The sequence below is a fragment of the Octodon degus genome, unplaced genomic scaffold, assembly GCF_000260255.1.
Source record: "Octodon degus isolate 3935 unplaced genomic scaffold, OctDeg1.0 scaffold00031, whole genome shotgun sequence".
Taxonomy (NCBI): Eukaryota; Metazoa; Chordata; class Mammalia; order Rodentia; family Octodontidae; genus Octodon; species Octodon degus.
In genome coordinates this window covers 1869175-1896512 of record NW_004524607.1, presented here as the reverse complement: position 1 = coordinate 1896512, position 27338 = coordinate 1869175, and the positions used below count along the sequence as shown (strand labels likewise).

At 42.8% G+C, this 27338-nt stretch overlaps 1 protein-coding gene across 1 annotated transcript in view; it reads left to right on the top strand.

The window, feature by feature from the left end:
- The first annotated feature begins 3338 nt into the window (after nt 1–3338).
- Nucleotides 3339–27338, top strand: part of Hecw1 (HECT, C2 and WW domain containing E3 ubiquitin protein ligase 1) — a 372273-nt gene continuing 348273 nt past the window's right edge. The window contains exon 1 of the mRNA XM_004629654.3: nt 3339–3411. Coding sequence (XP_004629711.1) covers nt 3385–3411 — 27 coding nt within the window. The 5' untranslated portion in view covers nt 3339–3384. The remainder of the gene's footprint in view (nt 3412–27338) is intronic.

The following is a 27338-nucleotide window of genomic DNA, read 5'->3' as shown; positions in this document are numbered from 1 at the left end:
AGAAATCACAGTCAGTAAGACCAGGCTTGGCAATGCACTCCTGTAATCCTAGCACTGGTGAGACTGAAACAGAAGGGTCACTGAGTCCAACCTGCATAGTGAGACCCTGTACCAAATGCATAAAATAACAACAACAATAAAAAAGCACAGTTGGGTGTGGTGGTATATGCCTTTGATTCCACTCTGGGATGCAGAGGCAGAAGGATGTCAAAGCTGGAGCCCTTCCCTGGGCCACTGAGTGATTTAAGAAGACAATCCTGCCTCAAAATAAAAAGAAAGGGTTGGGCATGTCACTCAGGATGAAGGCCCAGGGTTCAATCCACAGTTCTAGAAAAAAAATCGTACTTCTTCCTAGGTGACCTAGTAGGGGTACCAAGCATCCAGCACTGAGCAGGAATGACAGGCCCTGTCCAGTACTAATTCATAGGATCTGGAGAGGACTTTGGAGATGGGGGCTGAAGTAGTGGTGTGTGACCGGTTGTGAAGGGCTGAGTCTCATGAGGCTGCCTGCTCTCCTGACACCATGCCCAGGGGCTGCAGCATATCCTCCCTTGACATACCCTCAGCCATGAGCAGGACTCCAAGAGGGTGTCCCAAAGGCCACAGTGCTGGAGCTCAGGAGGGGAGCTAAGCCGGATAAAGTTGCAAATAATTCACTGTGAAGTGTCTCATCTCAGGTGACTCATGAAACTTTGCTGATCCCTAACACAGTTGCTCATCACCATCATGTCTTGAGGTTCCCGAATCTTTGCGTTCCTTCACTGCAGTCGGGCTGCTCCCAGGGCAGAAAGGAAGAGCAGTGGGAAACTGGAAAGCCAAAGTCTGCAAAGGCACCTCCTGACCACTTTCCCTAACAGATCACTTGGCTCCTGCGTGAGTCCTTCCAGTACTCAGGCCCAGAGTGTCCCGTTGGAGCTCTTCTTGGTTGGGTGGTGTGGAACTGGATCCTCGTTCACTCTCCTGATAAAGTCTCTGCTTCTACTCTTATTCCTCCTCTATTACAGAGTCATGTTTTCTAGTTTAGTAGATTTTAAATGAAAAAAAATTACAATCTGATCATAATGGTGCATGCCTGTCATCGCAGCTCTGTGGAAGACTGAGGTCAAACCCCAGCCTGGGCAACTTAGCTACCTAGAGAGACCCTGTCTGAAAAGAAAAAGAACAGGGCTGAGGATGTAGCTCAGCACAAAGACCCTAGGTTCAATCCCCAGTACTTAACAAAACAAAGCAAAACCTCACAGTAAACCATATAATGTGACTCCTTGGTCTCTCAGGCACCCCAGGGAGAAACAGTGGTGGGAATGAGGAAAAAAGAGACAAGAAGACAAGAGCAGTGTCAGGTGCTGGCCTATTTGTCTGATTGGCAAAGCACCCCCATAACAATAACAGGAGCATATACCTTTACAAAGTCAGTATCACATGACACAAGGTTGCCTAGTGACTAATAGCTGACATTGACCAGACAGGATGTTCTTTCTCAGGACTGAGGTAGCTTGACTGTTTTAGGCACTGTGGCCTTGTCCTGCCCTTACACATATGACCAATTTCCAGCTTCAGCAGCCCCCAACACAAAGAAATGCCTCAATATTCCCAGTGAAAACTGCTAAATACATAACATTCCATTTGAATGGTCTTCTTGTCCTTTTGTACTCACTTGCCTAGCAAGCACGCGAGCTTGACTGATTGGAGCGACACTTTGCTCAGGCCACATGCCACAGAAATTTTCTGTCTGTAACATCTAGACTCCCTTCCTCAAGGACAAAGCCAGCCCTGGCCTTTCATTCATTCACCCTCCTCCTGTGGACATAGCGAGCCTACTTGACCAGGCTCCTGCTAAGTGCTGCGAATATCAGCCCAGCCCCAGAAAACTCTAAAGGCTGCAAGGCAGATGATACCCAGAGAAATAACTCATTAGAACTAACTTTAAAACTGTCAGAATTCCCACAGGGTTTTAATCCAGGTTCTCTCTCCTGCACTTGAGGGGTCCTGGGGACTGATGATAGGTGCAGAGGCAAGGCTGAGGAGAGCAGGTAGCCGGTGGAGGGTGAAGCAAGTTCCTCTGATACCACAAGAGTCCTAGCAAAGGTGGAGTGAGCAGGGAGGCCAGGACTAGATCCAGTTTGCATGTTTGTAGGAGATGCATCTCAGGCTAGTATATGGAAGCCAGAAAAACCACTAAAGCAAGGAATTCCCACTCTCAGGCTTCCATGTATATACAAGAGGTGTGATTAAAAAATATAGCAATATGTATATCTCTTTAAAATTGTCTTACAGGAAGAGACATTGCCAGGAATCCCTCTCTAAATCCTCCCCCTTCACTTTAAATGCACGTATTCTCCTCACTTTAGGTATTCTTCAAATGGCTTTCCAGGAAGTCAGTAGCTGAGGAAGGTAGGAGGCTGGAGGAGGTATTGTTGCAAGGTACCCATCACTACCCAGAAGTCCAGCTGTACCCAGCCTGGTATCAGGAAGGCTTAGCAAAGGGCTGCTGAATTCTCTCTCTCCTACTCAAGCCTGCTAGGCCCAGGGTTGAAAACATAATCCGGGTGCCTAGAATGCAAGCTTGCTGTTCATTTCTTACACGAGCTCATTTGTCAGCAAAGCTTCAGATTTCCCCGGAGTTTGGGAATGCTGACATCACACACTACTCTTCTTCTATAACAAGGCCATATTGATTACGATCATGGCAACCCTGACTCTGGAAGAAGGTGAGGTCATAAAATCAAAATAAAGACTCATGAGCCAATGTGATCTTAGACTGAGGGGGGCGCTGATAGATATTGTCCACGATTCTCCTATTCTGTTCAAGTTCTTTATGCTTGTTTTTTACGTGGCTGGTAAGTACCAGTGAGGGACCAGTGATGTGAAGGTGACTGACTCTGGGGCGACAGAGGCTCCACTGGACAATTCATGGAAAAGGACAGGGCTCCCTCTGTGTCTTTCATACCTGAACACAGGCAGAAGGCAGTCAAAGCTTTGACCTGAAGTCAGCCCATTTATACCATTCAATTGTAGTAGATTTGATTCCTGTGGTCAGAAGTTTCACAAATGGTGTACAGCCACCATGCTTTTCTGTAGCTTTCTCAGAGGACTGGGGGGACCCAAATTCTTTCTTCTAAAGATACCTGTCTAGTACTGCAAATCTAAGGTAAAATGAAAAACACAAATCAAAGGATTTGATATTGATATTGCTTGCCACCTTTTTTCCATTTTATCAGAATGAGCAGGACCTTTGTGTACTTTTTGCTCAAGAGGTCTTGGTGAGGGCGGGGGAACAGGACTATGTTTGGATAATGTCACTGATTTCCTTTGCCCGGATGCATGCTGAGTTAACCTCCTTGGACTCTTCCCAGGAACTGATGTGCGTGCGCGTGGTGGGCCATTATGCTGCTGCACCTGTGTAGTGTGAAGGTCAGTGTGCTTTTCTGATTATAAGAAACCATCCATGCCATTCCATTATAAACCCTCTCCACTCATGATGGAATGTGTCTCAGCCCACAGCCTGCCCAGACCGCCCTGCCCGGAATTACCTCCAGTGCAACCCAGACATTAAGATCATCACCCACCTCCTGCACTCCCCCTTGCTCCCCCAGAATTCAACTGTGCTGCATTTTGAGATGATGTTCTTTGCATGTCAAGTCCTTGTGTGATGTGAACATACTGTTGTCCTAAGTGAATTTGTACCTGGAAACAAAATCTGTGATGGTCCTTCCAAAATGACAGCCAAGAGCTCCCGTGCCTTCCAGCTAATGTGGACACATGGAAATTTGCCTTGAGAGAAGAACATCAAAGTCACTCCCTCACTCAGAATCAGGTCACCAGGAGGCTGTGGGGTTGCTAGAGTGGACCTCTTGCCTCTGTTTTTTCTGGGTGACTTTCCCTGGAAAATGCTTTCTACCAGCTCCCCCAGTCTCCCTGCCAAGTCTTCTCCTTCCTGCATCTCAGTTTTGCTTGTGGTGACAGCCCTGGTTTACAAGAATCACAGTGCACTTGAGGTGCATGATTTCCCCACAAGCACTGGCCTGAGAAGTAGTTGTGATTCTGCTCCCATGTGCGGATGGGGAAGCTGAGCCACCCTGGCTGGAGTCTCCAGTCTCCCTCTTGGTAAGTGAGGAGCAGAGATTCAGTGATGGCCCATGGTTCTGAGCTGGAGTCCATACCTGTGGGACCATTGTGCCGTTCTACTATCATTCCCTTGGAGGCCTTTCCAAAAAACTTAACCAAAACTCACATTTGCATAGTGATTTGCAAGTATACTAAGCTCATGAGTGTACGTATCCAGCAAGTCTTTGCATTAACTCTGCAAGAGAGAGAGGGAGCCCAGTGCTGATCAGTGAGTGTCTTGATGCAGCAGGTGGTGGGGGTGAGGCCACCCTCTCATGCACTGGTCACATCTCCTCTGCTTTGGGGCACTGTTCCCAGTTCACACAGGAAGCAACTTCCCTCCTGAGTCATTCCAGTGTTACTAAATAATGAAGTGTTGTGTTCAAGAAGTATTAAATTAGTATCTATCCCATGCTGCCAAATATCCGGGGATAGGCCCAACGCAAGAACTTTAAATCCCTGTTTTTCTTATCAGGTCTCCTCTTTGTTGTGCTGTTAGGAAACACCCCCTCTGTGACACTGTGACGTGTTACAATTCTGCAAGAGCTTCATTTTTCTCAGCTCCTGTACACCTAGGCTTCCCCGCTTAGGAAAGGCAAAACTCATGCAAAACAAATTCTCCCTGATCTACTGTGCTTTTTTCTTGGCTTCAAAGTTCCAGTGAGAAGTTCTTTATAAAATGCCAAATCATTCCTTTGGAGCATTTCTCTTTTTTTCCTTCTTGGACTAATGTCCTCAGAAAGGTAGGGTTTCTCGGTCCTAGAGAATTCCAGCTCATGGGCATATTTGGGTACAAGTTTTGCTTTGAATTAAAACTGCAGGAACTGAACCACAAAGCTAAAGGTACACATGTATCATCACAGGCGATTTTATTCAGTGACCCACAAAACAGGATGGTCCAGGCTTCTCTTCTGATATTGAAATGAGTGACTGCTCCCTGAGAAACAGGGACAGAAGACAATTTCAACTGGTGTTCCAAAGCTCAGCCCTCGGATGACTTAGTTTGTGAAATATGAGCCTATGCATAACCCCAGGAAGCATAAAGGACATGATATGGGATCCAGCTCTGAGTGCCAAATTCCTTGCTCCACACTCTCTATGATCATGGAACCTATGGTGACATAACTGTTGCGTTTTTACTTGAATCTTCAAAATTGAAAATGATCCCAAAGTTTCCTATCCCTTCCTAATATTTCCTAAGAAGAGAACTGTACTCTGAAATTGGTCTTCAACATGACTAGCTGGACTTAAAAAATATTTGGAAGTGAAGGAAGGATCATTCAGCTGGCAAGTTAAGGTATGCATGCAACTGAACCCCAAAAATGATCTTCAGCTGGACAGATACTCATCTCAGAAAGAGGCTTAAACAAGAAGGAATTCCCTGCTACAGTCAAAGGCCCTTTACCCAGAATGCACCACAAACCACAAAAGATACTTTGCACATGGAGCCTGGGTATTAGCACATTGAAGTAAATCTGGGATGGGTCTTACATGCCTCACTTGTTGAGAACCATTTACTAAAACTGATAGAAACCAATACTCTGCATATCTGTAAATAAGAGAATGAGAAGATGATTTGTGCTGTAGAGTCTTATGCTGGAAGGATAAGGATCCTAGCACTCAAAGATGGTTTCCTGAAGCCAATCAAATTGGAAAAGTAAGGGACATATGCATCACAGAGACTTGCATCTCTCTTGGGTCCCCAAGAGAGTATAGGTGCTCATCTGGTAAGAAAACAAAACCAGTAGAAGATGAAGAGTGGAAGAAGGATTGTGTTAGGATATGCACCCCAGGGAATCCCCAGGAGCAAAGCCTGCTATTCAGAGGCTTGGCCTTTGCTACCCCAAACTGGCTCCATCATCAGCTAGACACCCTAAGAGGACCTTGGGAGTCCTGGTGGGCCTAAGGGAATTGGCGGCCAGAGACCTCCCGGTAGCTGGGCATTGTCCTTTCTTGAAGGGGTATCTGTGTCCCACATGTGCATATCTGCCACACTCTCCAACAGCTAATCAGTTCTTGGCTTTTCAGAATTTAAAAGCAACTAGAGTCGGGAGGCAATGGTAAGTGGTAGTCTTTTGCCAGAATTTACTGCCTTTCAGAGAAGATGAAGGGGTAGGAATGGAAGCCATGGGGAGACCAGATTGACTCATTTGATTTCTTTTCACTAGTAGGGCATGTGCTAGGTGTGGCAAGACTTGGAAGAAAGGGGCATTAACATTTGAGAGGTCATACAAACATCTCACATAGAAAGAGAAGCTCAGAAAGATAATCTGATACCCAAGTCCAGGATCCATTCCACTTCATTCTTACTTGGGGAAGGGTGTCTCCTCCCCTAACAGAGACTGTCCCTTGTCAGTTCATCCTCCTTAATACCACACCACACAGTTTAAAAGGGCTAGGGCTCCATAACTTTAGTGTCCTTGCTTAAATCTCCCCAAGTAAAAATTATCCCAAGAATCCCCACCTTCCCCCATCCCACATCAGGTTTCGATTTGTTGGAACACAATATCTGATATACCTCAATTTAGCTTATGGTTTGGGGGATTTAGTCCATGGTTAGCTGGCTCTAAGGCAGGCAAAATGTGGCAAGAGGACGTGGTGGAGAAAATCTGCTTGGTTCACAGAGGTCAGGAAACAGAGGAGGGAGGCAGTGCCAGAGAGAAAGGAGCAAGGATTTAGATATAGATCCCAAGGCCACACTTCTGTGACCCACCTTTGAATCCTTTGTAGGAAAATGTATGCATTTCATGTCCATAATAGTAAGTGAAGGACTGGCCAAATAGCTTAGTGGATTGAAGTACCTGCAAGCAGGCACAGGAAGCAGAGGTTTGATCCCCGAGCCTGCCATGCCGGCCCCATCCCTGGGACCTGCTGAGATGGCAATTGAGACTGGGCATGGTGGTGTGCTCCTGTAAGCTGAGCTCTTGGGAGGTTGTAAACAGGCAGATCCCTAGTGAGACCCTAAACACTCTGTAGAACCTTCCCTAAAATACAAAAAATAAAAAGTAAGTGAAATAAATCACACACACCCACACTTAAGAATCACATGATTTCTTTAAAATGAGAAACCTGCAGTATAAACAAAAGGATGATGAGTACCCCAGCAAGCCCCTGGGGGCAGATTCCAAAGCCAACCAAAGTGATGCTTCACCCTAGGCACCGCATTAGTCTGGAGTAGTGATGGCGAGCCTTTTAGAGCTTTCAGTGATGCCAGCAGTCCACTGTAGCATGTGTGCCATAGGTTTGCCACCACTGGTCTAGAGGGTATTAGTTGACAGGAGTGCAGGCCTTCACCCGTCAGGAGCCCAGAGTCCTACACCACTGTACTGTCGTAACTTCTGGAGGACAGGTGATACATGTCCCTGCATAAGAAGCCACATCCCTAGACCCCACTGAGTTAGGGACCACAGTGACCAGTGCAGCCTCCTCTCTGTCTTCTCTGGTTTCTGCCTGGAACTCGGGCTTCCTGGACCGCAGGAGAGCAACAGCATTGGCCAGCAGTGCCATGAGTGAGCTGAGTCATGCCTTTGGCAGGGTCAAGGAACCACTGCGAGAAGGACAAGATCCTGGCTGCCTGGCCTCTGCCCAAGAGGCCACTGGTGGGCTCTGTCCACTGCCTAGAACCCAGGCCATCCGGCTCCCTCAGTGGCTGCCTGACTCCTGGGGGTAACTTTGCCATCAATATTTTCCCTGTCAGGAAGCAGCAGTCTCAGCACAGAAATAAAACCGCGCCACTGACTCGCTCACAGCCTGTCCCAGTAACTGTTCCAGAGCGTCATCCTGACGCAGCACCCCGGGAGGACTCCACCACGCAGACTGCAGCCTTTCTGTGCACTGCGCGCAGCAGGGCTGAGTCGCAAGCACAAATCGAGGCCACTGCCACTGAGCAACTTCTGAGCCTGCTCCTTAAGAAGGTGCTCTTGTTTTGAATACATGACCTGTCCTGCTCTTTCAAAGTAAGTGCTTTTCTGGAGGGCCTGGACTGTCTTTTAAACATATCTATTTCTCACTTCAAGGGAAATGTATTTCTGTCTAAAACCAGGGAAAGTGAGAGGAAAAGACTTCTGTGTAGAACTCAGGCATGGCGTAGACTAGGACGTCACATGGCTGAGCTATTTTTTCATACTGCGTGTGGTAGAAAATGTGTGTGTGGCTCATCGCTTGGGGCTTTACTTATTTTAAGCCCTCTATAGCGAGTGATTTTGTTCAAGCGAGGGAGTTTCGGCTTTATATTCAGCTGCAGATGCCTGTCCTCTGGTAGTGCTAGATTTAGAACTCAGATTTTTCTTTTCAGCAAGAACTGCAAGTTCCCTAGTGTTGTTGTCTCCCACTTGCGCCCATATGCATTGTGCAGAATTCTTAGAGAACTCAGTACTGCTAACGTTCTGCAGCAGCCTTAGTATAGCCCTGAGTGTCAGCAGATACGGCCCGAGTCTGTTTGCTCAGCTCTCTTTTCCTAATGCAAGTTCTTGCTTTACAGGGTTAGAAAAAATAAGCCTGTGTTTTCATGATCCAAGCTGACTGTGTACCAGGCATTATGTTGCTTTTGCTCTTACAGATTTTTCCACACACACACATATGCGTGCAAGCTTGGGAAGCACAGAATAGCTATAAATTTAAGAATATTTTATTCTCCTTGAAAATTGCAGGCAAGAACCATCATCCGGGATCACTCTGTCTCACAGCAGTTTCACAACACCTAGGAATAAACCTGCAATCCTTGGAATCAGGGTCCTGTGACCCACCTCAGCCCGCTGGGGGTTTTTTGGTTGGAGGCATGGAACAGTCATTCATTATTCACACAGCAAATATTTATTAAATATTTACTTTGTTCCAAACATAGCTGAGGAGCCAGGGAGACTGCTGTGAGCAGCTCTCTCCTGCTGTAGGGGTTTCATTCTGGCTTGGGGGAAGGAGTGATCAGAAGAGGGCAAACACAAATACATCAGGGTAGAATCTGACCCCAGGAGCTGGGTAATGCTAGGAAGGAGAAAACCGGGTACAGGAGATGGGGATACCCTGTGTTCCCTGCTCTCCCTGCACCCCCACTTCTGCTCCAAGTTCTAAAACCCATGCTGTTTCTAAACTTGGATTCAAAAAAATAAAAGAAAAAGCAAAAGCCTGCAGGCTGCCAAATCTCTGCTCCCAAGAGAAGCTATTTTGTTTTACTGCTAGTGGAATTTTTTATCTTTGATTTTGTTGGAGACTTTATTATGAAACAATTCTATACAAAAATCCAGAATCTCAGCTTCTCTTGGAGAAAAACACAAAGCTCCTACAATCCTGACGCCTTCTGCTCAGGCACAGTTCGCAGAGCTGAGTGGGGAGGTGCTGGTAGCTCAGCGCTGGTAGCTCAGAGGGGAAAATAAATGACCTGCAAGTGGCAGTCTCACTTGGCCCAGTGTCCTGTTGGCCTCAAAGTGACCTTCTCCCAACCCATTTTGATGCCAGCTCCACCATCATTCATTTCCTTTCCCAAGAGGGTGATGTTGGCTTCACTTTCCTACCAGGTGGGCCCCATGGACCCATGTACTCTTCTTTCTCTCCCAGTAATTCCATAGAGTTTGACTCTCACTGGGGGTTGAGAGTTAAGGTACCAGATTATCACAGCCCTATCCACCTGGTTACAAGAGGAGTCTTGCCCTTTCACAGTTCTGTATTGCTTCCCCATCACCTACTGGGACAGTTGGCTCAGTGTGAATTCATAAAGTCTAGTTGATCCTTATTCGACACAGTCTCAGATCTAACGAGCAAAGTTTCCCTGGGAAATATGGATCCTTTAGAGTCCTGCATGTTGAAACTCAAGCCCATTTTCTTTTATCTTAGCTACCTTATCCATTTTATTGACAAGCTTTATTGATACGCTATTTCACCTTTTCTACTTTCATCAATTTCACCCACCAAATGCTTGATGTACTTTCCTTCTCTCAAGCAGAATTAATCAAAAGGTGTGTTATATGTTCCCATTACTCTTAACTTTTTAACTTTATCTGTGTGTGGCTTCTCAGAGTATAATGCCATTATCTGACAGGTAGTGATATGTACACAGCAATTGCCAGTGGTAGGGTCATCTGAGCCAGTGCTCCATGGGCCACATCTGATGGAATATTGGTCACCTCACAAGAATGCCAGCATCTAAGCCAGGCATGCTGCACAACCCTGTAATCCAAGCACACTGGAAGCCTGAGGCAGGAAAATCTCAAAGTTGAGCCCAGCCTGGGAAACTCAGTGATTCAGTGTGACCCTATCTCAAAACAAAAAATAAAAGAGGCCTGAGGTTGTAGCTCAGTGCAAAAGTCAAGTAGGCATCATGTGGGAAAAGCACTCACTTAGCCCACTGCCTAGTGTGCACGGAACTCTCACCTCTGCCTGTGTAAATCCCACAGCCTCTCCTGACAAACTCCCTTCTCCAATTCACAGGTGCTTTCTGATCACTGGTTGGGTCCCCACACTGAAACATTTCCCTACATCCTTTGTAATCTTAATTATTCGTGGTTAGACACTTCAGCTGTGGATAAAAGCTACCATGTCTTTAGCAGTTGGTCAGAGTATGAAATATCCTTGGGAGCAAAGCCATTTATCATAAACATCTAAATGGTTGTTAGGGGACAAGTAATCTCTTAGTAGAGGTTAACAATGGACTTAGAACATGAAAAAAAAAATTAAATCAATAAGACAGTGGTTAAATAGCCTGTGAATCACCAGTCAGGCAAGACAGAAGAGTGATTAAGACTGACACCAATGCCCAGCAGCCACCCCAGGGTGGAGTTCGCTTTGCTTCTAGCTGCAGGACACCGGGGGAGAAGATAAGACTCTTGAGGTTTTTCATTCAGGGTTACCCTGAGGGGAAAGATTCTGCCACACCCCCAGCACACAGTCTTCATGCAGCTACTAGCTGTGAGGACACAGTGATGACAATAACAATGACGGCACTGATGAGTAATGATGACGCGGGCTCTTGGGACACATCAACTGGATAAGCAGATGTCTCATTTTCTGTTTTCTTAACCAGGAGCTTTGCTTTGTATATAAGTCTATTTAGAAGCCCACAAACAGAAATTGTCAGAATAAATCAGATTACTTTATTGTAGCTGCCAGTAACTCTGCACCGGTCTGGATTCTAGCCTTTTAATAATTCTGTCTTATGTCTCAGTGCTTGGTGTTTTCCAAATGCTTTAATGTATGCTATTTCCCTTACCATTCCCATGTTCCCTCCAGTCTTAAGAGATGTGAAAAGCTAGCCCATGAACAGAAGCCCGCTTTTTTCTTCTTTCAGTATTGGGAGTTGAGCCCAGGGGACCTTTGCACTGAGCTACAACACCAGCCCCTCAAACCCCCCCCCCCTTTTTTTTTTCAATAGTTTTTAAAGAGTCTTACAAATTTGCCCAATCAGAATTTAAAGTTTTTATCCTCCTGCCTCAGCCTCCCAGAGTGCTGAGATTACAAAGGTGCAACACTAGCTAGTTTACTTTATAATGGAAGAGAAAGGGCTGGCAAGATAGCTCAGTGAACTAAGTGCCTACTTAGGCAAGCACAGGCACCAGGGTTTCATCCCCCAACTATTTGCTGCCCTGGTTCCACCCCCAGGCATGCTGAGTCAGCCACTAAATCAGGATGTAGTGGCACACACCTCTAATCCCAGCTCTGGGGAGGCTGAAAACGGGAGGATGACTACGAGTTCAAGTTGTGCAGTGAGGCCTAGTACCAAATACATAAATTTAAAGAAATAGATAACTGAAGAGAAAGACTTGCAGAAGTGAAAGTCTTGTTCAGAGCCACCCTCTGAGTTACCTACAATAATGTTTGGGTTTTTTGATACTGTTCTGTGCTCTCTGCTGCTTTTTTCTACCAAATGTGCATATGAATGAGTTTTCTAGGCAAACTCATTTGACTGACTGCTATGCAATCTCCCTAAATTGGATTACCAGTAACCTTGGGACCACTGCTATCTCCTCAGTCTGACTCCAGTTTAGTCTCATCATCAAGTCTCCAAATACAGAGTCTTTTTCTTCAGTGGAGAATCAATGACCACCAAGAGCAGAGTAATGAAGGATTGCTTAAGTAGAAAAATAATATAATTTAGGTAATTGTTGGTGAGAAGGAAATATGGCATGGTCCACTCACTCTGACTGTAGCACTTGTCCCTGCAATTGTTCATCAATTCCCTGAGGTAATTATTAGTCTGAGGGAATCTTGCCAGGTGGTGCGCTTCTACATCCCCACCCCTATAAATGAAACAGAGGCACTCATGTTGAAAAATTATGTCAAGGAGTTCCACAGAATTTTCTAGAAAGTATACATAAGAACTCCTAGATCCACACACAAGCTATTAATACCATATTCATAGGAGGCTTCACAAAAGCCTTCTTGCCTCTCCTACCATTGTTTCTCCATGGTAGAGGAGTCACCTTTCAGCTCTCCCAGATCATAATATATAATAATTTTGGGATAAACCCAGAATTCCCTGTCAAGACCATCTCAGTAGAGCTACCCTCTCTTTTCTCCTCAGTTCCAGTCCTGTTCCTATCGCCCCAAAAGATGGCTTCTCCCTACTTTCTTAAAAACCATAGAAGTTGCTGTGACTATTATTTGGCTAAACTTGTTTCTTCCACAACAAGTAGAAGTCACTTATGTATCTAAAATGCTTTGATGCATATTCCATTACTCCTCCTTGCTGGATGTCGTACTGTTGACGAAGGATTTATTTGTGCTTACCTTCCTTACTGGGCTGAACAACAGCATCTGTGTGCACTTAGCCCGTCACTCACTCCCCACTTTAAGTATGAAAGAAATATGATTACAGGTACAGAGAGGAAATATAATGTCCTAATGAATCATCATAATACATTAGAACTTAAAACTTAGATTAAGAAGTAGAGCATTATTTCGTCCCACAAAAAGTCCCTATAACATTATAGAAAATTGTAGGAACTTGAATTAGAGACTGATTTATAAAGAGAAGAGGTTCAGTTTGTCTCTTTGTCTTACAGGGCATGAAGTCTAAGAGCTGGCTTCTGGCAAGGGCCTTGAGCTGCTTCAACCCATAGCAGAAATCAGAGGGGCACATTGGTAACACAGAAAAGAGACAAACTTTATAACAACCCACTAAACTGGTGCCACTAGAACAGGAGCTTGCTCACATGACAAAGGCACTAAGCTATTCAAAGACCTCCTCCTTCTTAACCCAAACACCCCCTGGTAGGCCCCAACTCCCTACATGGCCACAATGGCAATCAGATTTCAACAAGCATTTTGGAGAGGACCAACCATGTCCAAGGCACAGAGGCAGCTAAAGCAGGAGCACCCAATGTGATTTCATGAGCTAACCCACGTTTATTGATTCTTCATTTGAAATCCTACTTCTAAACAATAATTTCAAATAGAAACAATGGAGGAGGTGTGTTATTTCAGATACAGCATTAGTTTATTTTGATAACTTTAGACACTATTGCATAAAGCAAGATTTAGTCAGTAAATACATGCTATTCCATATACATTGCTCATTCATACATTACTAATGGAATGGGTACTCTGGACCAGACATTGGGCTGGATTAGAAGGGGACACCATGGGCCAAGTCAGCCTAGACCTTCCAGGTTTTCAAGCCAGAGAAGGAAATCATCACTGAAATTATGGTCTACATGGGTCGTCTACAGGAAAGGAGCACAGCTTGGCGACCACATGGGGGAGGGTGCTTTAGTTAGGGCATTTTACTTGGCTGGAATTTAGAAAGTGTCTTGGAGGAAGGGGTGCTTACCTTGAGAACTGAAGTGTGAGATCTCATAATCAGGTGTGAGATTTTCCTTATTATAGACGTGTTATCCACTTTTGAGAAAATAGGACCTCATTATTTAGTATGAAGAGATATAGAAAATAAAACAAACTTATGTCTGACATCTCTAAAACTGTCCTTTTAATCTTTACAACACCTGCTCATCACTTTGGAGCCCATCTCTTAGAAATGTGGTCTCCTTTCTCTGGCCAGTTGCTCTCAAGTTATAGTACTCTGTGGCTCCACAGTAGGCCCTCCCAAATATTTTGAATGTCTTCAAGAAAAACAATAAAAACTGACAGTTTATCCTATTATCTAAAGTAATACATGGAAACATGAGATTATGTGAGTCATAAAGCTGTATTTGGCCTCAGAAGTCTTACTAAGAAGTACAAAAAAGAGGCATTAAAATTCAAGCCATATAAAGACAATAAAAGATGGACTCCAAAGTAATTTCTCCTGATTAATAATTTCATAGGAAAATACTAGCATAATTAATAAGTAACACATTAGCCTAGTGTGCACCAGGGGAGTGATCAGTTAAGTAAAAGCTACTGCATCAAAAGCAACATTTTCTAGAGCAGAAACTGGTTTCTTTTATTCCCTTTGCTGTCAGTGGCTTCCCTTTACCCCAATCCAAGGGACACCAAAAACTAAAAGAAAGAAAGGTGCATATCTGATTTAGTGAGAATCATTTATTTGGTTCTGTTTATGTCAACTAGACTTAATTTTAGCCTGACATTCAAACATTTTCAGAAAATTGATTCAAAAATCAAGAAAAAAGAGATTGAACATGTGCTGACGTCCCATACCGGAATTAACAACTACTATTAAAATGATTATCATTAAGTAGTCACTCACAGTTTCTATCATCCATTCACTCTTAGAGGCTTAACTGATTGCTGTGTTAAGGGCGGCTAGGCGGCTACCCACAATGCAAGACACAGAGGTTCATACGAACACAGCAGAGGAGCTAACACTTTGTGCAATGTTTTCTATTTTTAATCAACCATGTAGTACTTCATGATTTCTTGGGTAGACTTTTGGAATCACCCACCTATGCAACTGAACCACACGCAGCCTTCAAGATAAGTAGATGCCATCGACAAGGTGGGACTCCACAGCAAGAGCCAGGGGTTCACATCAGACTGTCTCTGGTGAAGTGGTCACAACCCTGTAGTGGAGAAGAGACCAACACCAAGACAGAACCTGGACCTCACACCCATCAGGATAAGGAGGGTTGATTTTATTTCTGTTATTTGTTAATTTTAATAATATTAACTGCAAGTAGTAGAAGTGCTAGGTTGAGAGATAAAGGCTAAAGTCTCTTGCTGCTTTTTTTATTTTAAAGAAAAAAATAAAAACAATGCAAAATTTCAGAACAAGACAATGGGAGATTAACAATAGTTATCATATCGCATATTGCTATCTCCAAAGTAGTTGTTCAGATTACCAGATATATGGATACAAAATTGACCAAACAATATAAACAGTAACTGTTCCTTTCAGTGAACTGAAGGAATTATTATTACAATTATCTTAGCTATCTTGCATATATATACATATAGTTTTAATCTTCCCTTTCTTCTTTTTTCCTTTTTCCCACCCCAGTTGTTCTTTTCTTTTGAGCAGTTTTTTTCCCTTTCACAAGATCTATTAGATCTTTTTGGTCTTATTCACCCTTTGAATTTCTTACACCAGAGAGACAATAAAATGTTTACAAATGTGGATGTAATTTATTTCACTTATGAGTATGGTCTCTAGTTACATTCATTTACTTATAAAAGCCTTGAGTATATCTTTCTCTATAGCTGAGCTGTACTCCATTGTATAAATATACCACATTTTTTAAATCCATTCCTGCATTGAGGGCATTTGGATTACTTCCAGAAAGTTCTGTTTTGTTCAAGATTTCTTAGTTTGGGCTGTAAAATAGCTAAGGGGACGAAAGCGCATGCTTCGGCAGAGACAGGGACAGGGGTTTGATCTCTGGCGTGCCATGTCAGCCCCACCCCCGGGGCACGCTGAGATGGCACCTGAGACTGGGCGTGGTGGCCTGTGCCTGTAAGCCCAGTGCTTGAGAGGCTGAAGACAGGAGGATCACTATGAATCCGATCTATGTAGAGAGAACCTGTAGACCCTGTACTAAATACATAAAGAAAAATAAAAGATTTCTTTGGTTTACAAGTCCAAATTTTACTTGCTGCTTATCTGACCCATGACAAATAACTCCACGTCTCAGAGCCTCAGTGGATCCATAGGTAGAGGTGAGTGGTAGTAGGAGCGGGAGCAGCGGTAGTGCTTACTGCAAAGACTCCTGTGCAGCTTAAATGGGGTCCTCCAGCGGAAGTGCGCCTCCTGTCCCTGGCGTTTAGCAAGGTCTTATTAATTCTGATCATTAAGTGGACATGAATCTCCCGGCTCCTGAGACAGCTATTGTCTTCTCACTGTCACAAGTTGTCTCAGTTACTCTTCTCTCATTGCTGGGACAAATACCCGACACCCAAAATGAAGGAAGGAAAAGTTTATTTAGCTCACAGTTATTGGAGGTTTCAGTCCATACCCAGCTGGCTCCAAGGCAGAGCGGCACAAGGCAGAGAGCAGCCTTTCATGGTAGTGGTGAACAGCAAAACAGCAAACTGCAGAAGTAGCAGCAGCAATGGCAAGAGAACAAGTCTGTCCCCTTGATGCTACATTCATGCCAAACCAGGCTGGGTGGAACACTCACACCCATAATCCCAGCGGTACTCACACCCATAATCCCAGCAGTACTCAGACCTATAATCCTAGCAGTACTCAGACACATAATCCCATCAGTACCCAGACCATAATCCCAGCCTTGGATCATGAATTAATCACAAACTATAGAACTGCACCTCAGTGACTGCATGAGGCTTTGGGGGAACAAATACACAAACTGTAACACAAGTATATATAAAGACATCAAAGCTAAAAAAATTTTAATAAGATCCAGGGTTTTACATATAGTGGCGCTAAATTGAAACGCAGGTGAGTTTAACCCTAAAGCCTATGTTTTATCTAGTACACATGCCAATAATGAAACTTACGGGCACATAGCAGAATATGGGACTAATTGTACACAGCATTTACAGGTAGATTTTGACCTGGAATGCACAAAACTGGCTTATACCAGTATAGGTAATAGCTATGCAGATGATAGAGAAAGACTCGGGTTCTTTTTGATGTATTGGTTCAGGAAAATCAGAAATGTGACACTTGATCTTACAGAAATTAAGTAAAATTGAAAACTGAATGTTTACTTGTGAGGCATTCTCTGCTTACAGTTATTGCTGGCCTTGGCATTAGTGTTTAGCAAAAATAGGCATAGTTTTACGTTCTGGAGTTAGCTAAAGCGAGTTTTGTGAGTTGAATAGTACTGAAGGTGCTAAGGACAGAGAGCAGCTTCTGCGAGGTTAGAGCTGGGATGGAAAACCCGTCCGTCCATCAATGGAGATGAGGTCCAGATGTAGACCAACTCTTAGAAAAGGGTGAATGATCGCTTCTTCACTGTCATGTTCAGATAAAAGAAAATGCTCGCACTTTCTAGAAAGAAAAGAAAAATAGTCTTAGGATCTGCCTCGTTCTTCTATAAACAATGTCTAATATATAACTTTTAAAATTATACATGAAAAGAAGAAAATGTAATTAATCAGTAGAAAAATACTAACAATAGCAGTGGGCCCATAGACAAGCCAGGTCTTGGAAATTCCAAAGAAGAATTTGTAAATATCTGGTAGAGCTATGCTCAAGGGCTTTCAGGAGAAAGACGGCCAGCACAGATGAACAGAGGAGGGTCTCAGCAAATAAATTGAAACCATTAAAAGCAAAACAAAAACAACAACAACAAAATTAGAGCCAGGCCTCACTGCACATTTGAGGCCAACCTGGGTCACAAGCTGAGTTCAAGGCTAGCCTGATCTGCCTTGAGAGACTGCCTAGTGAGACTGTCTCAAAAAGGCCTAAATAAAGAAATAAAAATTAGACACTCTTGAGTAAAAAGAGAAGATGTGAAATAATGAATTCAATGAACTTAACAGCAGAACACCAATATAAACTAAAATGATCACTAAACTCAAAGATTAAATTCTAATTGCAGCACAGAAATAAAAATATTGAAAACCACCAGAGATTACGAGTGCCCTGTGAAGCGGTCTACACTGTGAGTGGCTGCAGGAATAGAATGGAAGGAGGAAGAGCATCCAGAAAGGAGGGGAGGATGTACGAGCTGAATTTTCAGATGGTACGGGAGAGTATCAGTCTACAGATCCAAGAATCTCAGTGAGCTCCACGTAGTAGAAGTCTAAATGAAACCATAGATAGGCACATAACAGGCAAACTTCTGAAATCCAAAGAGACTTTTTAAAAATCTTATATTTATTTATTTATTTATTTATTTGGTACAGGGTCTCACTATGCAGCTCAGACTCACAGTGATCCTCCTATCTCAGCCTTCCAAGGGCTGGGATTATAGATGGGCACCCCCACGCTGGGTTTCGGTGGCTGATTCGGTGCAGGGTCAGCATGGCATGCGGTACTAGCAATCCAACCCTGGTCCTCTTGCTTGCCAGGCAGGCATTTAGACTGCCAAGCTATCTCCCTGGCTCCAAAGATTTTTTTTTAATTCATAAAAGCAACAACAGAAAAAAAAATGACACATCACATACAGGACATCAGTGACATAAATAATCATAACTGATTTCTTAGGAGAACATGTAAAGTTGAAAGTCAATAGAAAATCATCTTATATTGAAGAAGATTTTGTGGCAAAAGAATATATCATGATCTAAGAACAAATTACTATGACGCAGAAACTCAAGGGCTCAAGACAGTCTTCCTTAAGAGAGTACCCTCTGAGCTAAAATCTGAGGGGTTGGAGGTTAAGTCGGGATACAAGAAGGGAAGGTGTCCCTGGTATGTACAAAGTACCGATTGCAAGAGAAAACATGTCACATGGAAAAACTGAACAGCCCAAGGTAAAAATGGAACAGGACACTCAAGCAAATGATAGAAGTCAGACTAGCTAGTATAAGGCACACTGTGGTTGTTTATTCCCACCCCCTTCAGTACCAGGGTTTGAACTCAGGATGTTGCACTTGCCAGGCAGGTGCTTACACCACTGAGCTGTATCATAGGCCCAATAATGTGGATTCTTATCATTGTGTAAAAAAATTAATTAGTTTGTGACAGTGGGGATTGGGCCTGCGGACTTCACACTGGGCTACCCCCTAGCACTGTGCCCCTTTTTTTTCTCTGTAAGACATGCTCTCACCAAGTCTCCTGGCCTGGGCTTGACCTTGTGGTCTTTCCACCTCAGCCTTCCAGAGTCCTGGGGCTGCACGCACCTACCACAATGCCTGGCTAGGTTTTATTTTTATTCTAGAAAAAATAAGCTTTTCAGGAGCTTTAGGCAACAGGGATCATTTCAGTATATCTGTGTTCTGAAAATCTCTTCAAACACTAAACTACAGAAGCATGAGAACAGCTGAGGAGAGACCCGAAAAAGGCTGTACATACGGCTTATGTGAGAAATGATGATGCGCTGAACTCTGCATCTGCGAAGATGGAAGTGAACTGATTTATCAAAATCATGTTGATTTATCAAAATAGTGGAATTAAGTGTGAGACTTAATTAATTGATTGGAGAGAGGGAGGAGGGTAATAGAGGTACCAAGAATAACTTTCAGGTTGCATATAGCCAACTAGATGAAGGACCTGTTTATTGAGTTCAGAAGTGGAACCAGTGTTACGTGTCTTTATTTTTATTTATTTATTTGTTTGTTTCTTGGTGGTACCAGGGATGAAACTCAGGACACTTGCTTGCCAGGAAAGCACTTATGCCGCTGAGCTATCTTCCCAGACCCATTTTATCTTCATTTAGTAAGCATTTGTATCTATTGTGTGTCAAGCACTATCTTAGAAAATTTACAAATATCAGTCCTTTTCACAAGAATATAAAGTTGGAGATGTTTTTATCCCATCTTACAGATGAAATTAGGTAAGTTGCCTGCCCAAAGTACACCCAGGCAGTCTGACTCCAGGGACTAATTTCTTCAACACTGCAGTAGATTGCCTGGGAAGAAGCGTAATGGCTGTGGGTTGCAAGAGATTGAAGTATTCAAGTGGATTTAGAGACTTGGAACAAAAAGAGAAGTTAAGGGGAGGGATTTGGACATCACCAGCACAGCAAAAGGTGGATTAAGTTGATGTAAATAAAATTGACAATTGCTTTCCTTTAAAAGGAGCTTCCTGCCCAGAGTACCAACTCTGCTCTTGTGCTCTGTGCTGTAACCCAGAGTGCTCTTTATCGTCGCTATTATTGTCATGATGCTGGTGGTACTGGCTACTGAACCCAGGTCCTTGCACTGAGCTATACACCCCAACCCCCTTAAATTTTTTAAAAAATTTTGAGACAAGGTCTCACTAAGTCTAACTTGCCCAGGGTGGGCTGGAACTCAGATTCCTATGGCCTCACCTGCCAGGGTGGTGGGAAACACAGGCGCGCACCACCACACACAGCTCCAAGCATGTTCTTTGGAAAAGGGAAAAACCTCTCTCCTGAGGAACCTTGGTGTGTTTTTTGTCACCAGATTTCTTTATGCGCCTTTGCTCTTCCCGCGCTCTTTGCTGCCCCCTAGTGTTCGGCAAAAGCTCTGCCCTATGTGCCTCAGTAAATCCTCACGTTAAGTGCAGTAGGTCCAGAGTGGTCTGGCTGCCCCAGGGGGGAATCAGAACCACGCAGCTCTAGATGTCCGACACTTGTGACAGAGGCCTACCCTATGGCCCCTCAGTTACACATGAGAAATATTCACACCAATAGAGAGACAAGCCACAAAGTGTTGTGTTCTGTGTCGTGATGGACTTATTTCTTGTAAAGTGGTTATTGCTAGAATTAATACTCAGATTTGAAAGGTACCTGAATTCAGCTAGACTATGGCAACAGCAACGGGCCAGTTTCCTAACAAATAAATGAGTGGCAGATTTTTGTCTTTCTGAGTTATGTGCTGATTCCTTCCCTAGCCAAATGGGTAAAATTTTACAAATCTACAGGAAGTGATAAATATTCAAAGATACAAGAGTCAGAAACAATAACTAGCATTCAATGAATAATTTGTACATTTCAGCTCTTTTACATATATATTATCTGGTTTAACGCTCACAGCAACTTACAAGTATTGATGTGTTGAGTCACACATGAGGAAATTAAGGCTCAGATAGGTTGTAGGCTTTGCCAGAGCGTTATAGCAGCTGACGTAAAGGCAGCATCCAGGGCTGGGGAGATGGCTCAGTGGAATAAGTGCTTGCCTGGCAAGCACAGGGAGTTCAATCCCCGGTTCTGCAAAAAAATAAAAATAAAAATAAAAAACCAAAGCAACGTCCAGCCCTGGTGTCCACAGCTCCAAATATTATGTGTTTGGTTTTTTTTTTTTTTACCAACTCTATGATATCTACAATGTCCTCAGATGAATCTGGAGTTAGTAGTTACCATTTTTGAAGGCTTGTTGAATCCATTCTCATTTATTAAAAAGAAAATCATTTGCACTGTGTAGGCTTAACTTTTGTATTTCTTACCTCTTTTTTAAAAGAGAATACAAAAATAGCTAAATAAAAACCATTAGAAATGGTACAGAATTCCATTAAACAAAATGATAGGAATTACACGAAGGTTGTTGTATTGCGTGTCATAGCTTTCCAATTAGCTGTTCAGATTACCAAATATAAGCATGTAAAATTGGTCAAAAATTATAAAACTTTGAGGAGAGAAAAAAATTAAGCATCAACTTCTCCTTTCAATAGACCAACAGAAATTGGCAGTACAATTATCCAAGCTATTATATATATAATAAATATATATAAATAAATGTATATAACGTAAATATATATAAAATAAATATATATAAAAGAAGTACATAAAAGATATATTTTTATATACTTCTTTTTCACTTCCTTCTTTCTTTCTTTTCTTTTTCCTCCATCCCAGTTGTTCCCTCCTTTTAAACAGTTTCTTTCTCTTTCACAGTATCTATTGTACCTTTCAGATTTTATTTGATTGTTCCGATTTTTACACTAGAGAAACAATACAATATTCACACATATGAGTCTGATTTATTTCCCTTATGAATATAGTCTCCAGTTTCACCCATTTACCTGTGAGAGCCTTTAATTTATCTTGTTTATAGTTAATACTCCATTGTATAAAAATATCACATCTTTTTTATCCATCCCTCAGTTGATGAGTAATTGGGATATTGTTTCCAAGATTTAGCTATGACAAATTGTGCTGCTATAAATATGGGAGTACATATATCACTGTGGTATGACATTTTGAATTCTTCTGGAAAGATGCCCAGAAGAGGAATAACTGGGGTAAGTGGGACCTCTAATAGTTTTTTAGAAATCTGCACACTGATTTCTGTAGTGGTTGTACCAATCTAAATGCCAACCAACACTGGGGAAGGGTTCCCTTTCCCCACAGCCCCTCCAACATTTGTTACTGGTTGATTTCTGGATGACAGCCATTCTTTCTGGGGTGAGAAGAAATCTTACTATTGTTTTAATCTGCATTTCTCAAATGATCAGTGAGGTTGAACATTTTTTCATATGTTTATTTGCCATTTGGATCCCATTTTTGGACAGGGTTTTTGATTTTTTTTTTTTTTTCAGAACTGGGGATTAAACTCAAATCCTTGCGTTTGCCAGTCAAGAGCTTATCCTACTGAGCCATCTCCCCAGGCCCGGGTTGTTGAATTTTAAGGACCTGATTTTTAAAAATTCTTTCTATGTTTTAAATAAAAAAAAATTGTCCTTGTTCTGAGGGACAGTCAGCTAAAATGTTTTCCCAATTTGTGGGCTTTCTTTGTACTCTGTTGGCGCTTTCTTCTGACATGCAAAAGCTTTTCAACAAGCTGAGATCCCAGTTGTTGAGTCTTTGAAGTACTTCTTGTGCAGTTTGGGTTTTGTTCATGACCTCTCTGCCTACCCTATATCTACAAGATTTCTACTTACTTTCCCCTCTAGCAATTTATTGTTTTTGTTTTAATATTTCAATTTTGGATGTGTTTTTACTGTAGTTTAGTGCATGGTGACAGATATGGGTCTAGTCTTAGCCTTCAGCATATGGAAAGCCAGCTTCTCTAGCGCCATTTATTAAAGAGGCTCTCTTTCTTCCAGTGAACATCTTTGGCCACTTTATCAAAGATAAGGTGACTGAGTGTGTCTGTAGTTGTGTATGCATCTTCTACTCTGCTCCACTGATCCTCAGGTCTGGTTTTCTGTTGGTGTTATTTCTTTGTTTTTTGCCAGTACCATGCTGATTTTATCATAGTAGTTCTGCATCATAATTTCAAGGCAGGGATTATGAAGCCTCCTGCCTTTCCTTTGTTATCCAAGACTGTCTTCGCTAGCCTAGTTCTCCTCAGGCTCCAGATGAACTTTAGAAGTGCTTTTTCCAAGGAAGGCCGGCCAAACAGCTCAGTGGATTAAAGCACCTGCAAGCAAGTGCAGGGACCGAGGGTTTGATTCCTGGGCTTGCTGTGCCAGCCTCACCCCCAGGACGAACTGACAGCAATTGAGACTGGGCATAGTGGCGCATGCCTGTAATCCCAGCTCTTGAGAGGCTGTAAACAGGCGGATCACTGCAAGTCTGATCTAGTAGGGAGACCCTGAATACCCTGTAGACCCATCCCTAAAATACAAAAAAAGAAAGAAAGAAAGAAAGAAAGAAAGAAAGAAAGAAAGAAAGAAAGAAAGAAAGAAAGAAATGCTTTCCCTAGATCTTTGCTTACACTAATGGTATTTTAATCAGGATTGCATTGAATCTAATAATAATCATGAGAATATGGCCCTTTTCATAATGTTGGTTCTTCCTGTCCACAAGCAAGGAATATCTTTCCATCTTCTGAATCCCAATAGAACTAAACCATGAAAAGCAGTTTTCTTCCCAAAAGAGTCTTCAGTTCAGTAGTGAGCTTAACACCCATGCTCTGAGGAAAACAATTATAAATAATAGCTATTTAGTTCAAAATGCCATTTCCTCTGGACAGCTGCTATAAATATAGCAGAGAAGTGGTGTAAAATGTCACAGCAGCCTGAACCACTGTCGTCACTCATCTCCACATCCGCTTCCCAGTCTCCAGTCATGTCCTGGGCTCCTGTGTTTTATACAGCCCCAAGGAGGTTTTGCTACCAGAAGTTTGGAGACAAAACCCTAATTCTGGGTTCCACTAGGCCATGCTCAGCCACCTTTGCAGGACACTCCCCCAAGGATGTGAGCAGCAGTGAAAGGCAGGAAAGGCACGTTAGTCAGCTTGGCCACAGCAGCAAAGACAGAGAAAGAGGTTCCACGTATGTCTTCCAGGGGCTGACTGAAACTTTGGGGTTTCCTATAAAAGGGAAACAAAGGTGAGAGTAGAGGTTGACCTGGCTGGAATTGGTGTAGCTGGCAGGGTAAGGGACCTTGATCCAGTCTTGGTCTGGCTCCTCATACCTCAGAACTGTTTCTGTGAGCTCCTGGGAGAACCACCATCACTGGGGAGATATCTAGGTGGTCTAAGTGCCTGCCTGGCAGGCACAAGGACCTGGGTTCAATCCATGGTACCTCATGTGAGGCTGGCCTTGGAACCCTGGGCATACTGAGCTGGTCACTGAGACTGGGCATGGTAGCGCATGCCTGTAATCCCAACTCTGGGAAGTCTAAGACAGGAGGATCACTCCATGTCTGAGCTGTTTAGCGAGATGCTGAAATAATAATTTGTGGGAATTAAATTGTATTCTTTCTACTGTATAAGCAAGTAATATCCACATATGTAGATGAGGCAATAAGGTTCCAAAATTTCAGCAGCCTTTATAACCACAGATGCCATTTTGATATCCGTTATTTTAAATACAACTTTTATGTGCCCATTTGTAAGAAGCTCTTTCAATGTACATGTGATTTAATTGTTCACAAACTGGTGAAGGTGAAAGTGTAAATAAATAAAGATTTTTTTAGTTAAAAAAAGAATGATAGAAAATGATGAGTGTCCCCATCAGATAGCACTGCAGAGATAGCACTTCTGTCACTTTCCTTGATGTAATTAAACACCAGAGACTAGATAATTTATAAAGAATACAGGTGTGTTCCTCTGATGGCTCTGGAACCTGCCCCCTGGGGCCCAGCCTCATGACCTCAACTAATCCTAACCATTCCCCCCAAAAGTTCCACCTCAAAATACCATTAACATATAAATTTGGGGATTAAGTTTCCAACTGGTGAGTTTTTGGAAAATATTATTCAGCACATGACACTTGCTAAATATCCAATTGCTAAAATATTCTGGAATCTGGTATTAATTATGAAACCATATGGAGAAGTACTGAGAAACAGGCGAGGGCTGGCCGTGGTGGCACATACCTGTACTCCCTGCACCCTAGAGACTGAGACATATTCTATGTTTTTTATCCATAAGGCTGTTTTGTTTTTTTGTTTGCTCTTTTAAAGTAGAGCATGGGATGGGGCTGGAGAGATGGCTCAGTGGTCTAAAGCACCTACTTAGAACAAGCTTAGCAAAGCATCAGGGACTGCGGTTCGATCCCCCAGCACCACATGCCAGCCAGCCCCGCCCCCTGGTGGGCTGAGCTGACCACACACACACACCACACACTCTCTCTCTCTCTCTCTCTCTCTCTCTCTCTCTCTCTAATAAATAAATAAATAAATAAATAAATAAAATTTAAAAAAAAATAAAGTAGAGCATGGGGCCAGCAAGATAGCTCAGTGGACTAAGCACCTGCTTAGGCAAGCGCAGGGACATGACATGCCACACCAGCCCCACTTTTGGGTGCGCTGAGCTGGCAACCGAGTCAGGGCATGGTGGTGCACTCCTGCAATCCCAACACTGGGGAGGCTGAAAACAGGAGGATCACTATGAGTCTGAGCTGTGTAGTGAGACCCTGCACAAAATACAAAAATAAATAAAGTAGAGCACCAGTGTTCTCTAAGAATTACTATTGTCAAGAAGGAAATGTGTCTACACTCTTACTTTCTCCTTCGTATTATCTGAAAATAGTCTAAATGACTTGGAACATTAAGTGAGTTTCCCTGTTTCTTCTGACTTGTTATAAATACTTGAACCAAGGGAGGTGAAAACCTCTTGTTCATGAGTCAAGAAACAGAACACAGCAGCAGAAAGCCAGGACGCACTAGATTCTACTGTGGTAATGAGCAACCCCCACATTTTAGCAGCATAAATGTGGATGTGAGGTACATACCCTCTCGGACTCTGAATTATTCCCCAGCTCCGCTGAACCCTGTTCTTTGGGGACTTTGATGGTGGCACTATTGACAGATCACTCACTGGCCAGGACTGGTTCAATCTCTGCCCTTCTTTACTAACACAGGCCATACGAGGGCTGACAGATCCAATCCAGTGGTCGCACCAGCGGTCCCTACGGCAACCAGAGTCCATGGTGATGCTCCCTAGGATCTTAAGAAACCATCAGCACAAGCTCATTTGCTGGTGAAAGAGACGACTTACAAATAGCATAAGTTTTCCTCTCAGGAATTTCCAAGTGTCCTGGGGAGCTCTGTGCCAGGAAATGGGAACAAAAGTCAGATGTGTTGTACCACACTTCCATTAAGAGTAAATATAAATACACACACCCTGAAGATAGAAAATTTCTCAAACAAAGCTACAAAATTAATCAATTTTCTACTTAAACGCAATACAAATAAAAGGAAGAACTTAAGGATGGAAAGCTTTTAGAAGACAAAAGTTAGATTAATACCAAATCAAGCTGCACTTGATGAGAAAATAGTCTTAATAGGACAAAAATGAAAATTTTACAGAGATGAAGTTACAACCCAGTGACAAAGGACCATAAACTTCTATGTTCCAATGTAGACTTAGAAGAGATAAAGCTTTAAAAACTGCCCGAAATGGGCATACATACACCTCTGTCTGGCTTTTAATTCATTGTTTAACGTATAAAGAGAAATCATATTACATAAAAATCAAGTAAAATTTGCAATTAAAATTCAGATCTTTTTTTTTGTGTGTGTGTGTATGTGTGTGTGTGGTACCAGGGACTGAACTCAGGACTTGTGCTTGCCAGTTGTAATTAAAATTCATACAAACCATTTTGCCAAGATACAGAATACACGTCTTCACCATGTGTGCAGTATCAGCACACACTAGCAATACATGCTGGAACATGAATACTACCTCAGTCAACGGGGTGAATTATCAATGTTATATATTTTTCTGGTTATTGTATGTAATCCACATAATAGTTTTCAGAGGTAGTTAAAGATAGAACACGTTTTCCAAAGGTCCCACAGTCAGCGTGTCCAAATCTACGAGTACTTTCTAAAATGAGAAAATTAGAAACTGATGTCATGCGTAAACATAAGGGTGAAATTCCTTTACATTATTAGTGAACCAAAATCCGCAACCTGCATTTGTTC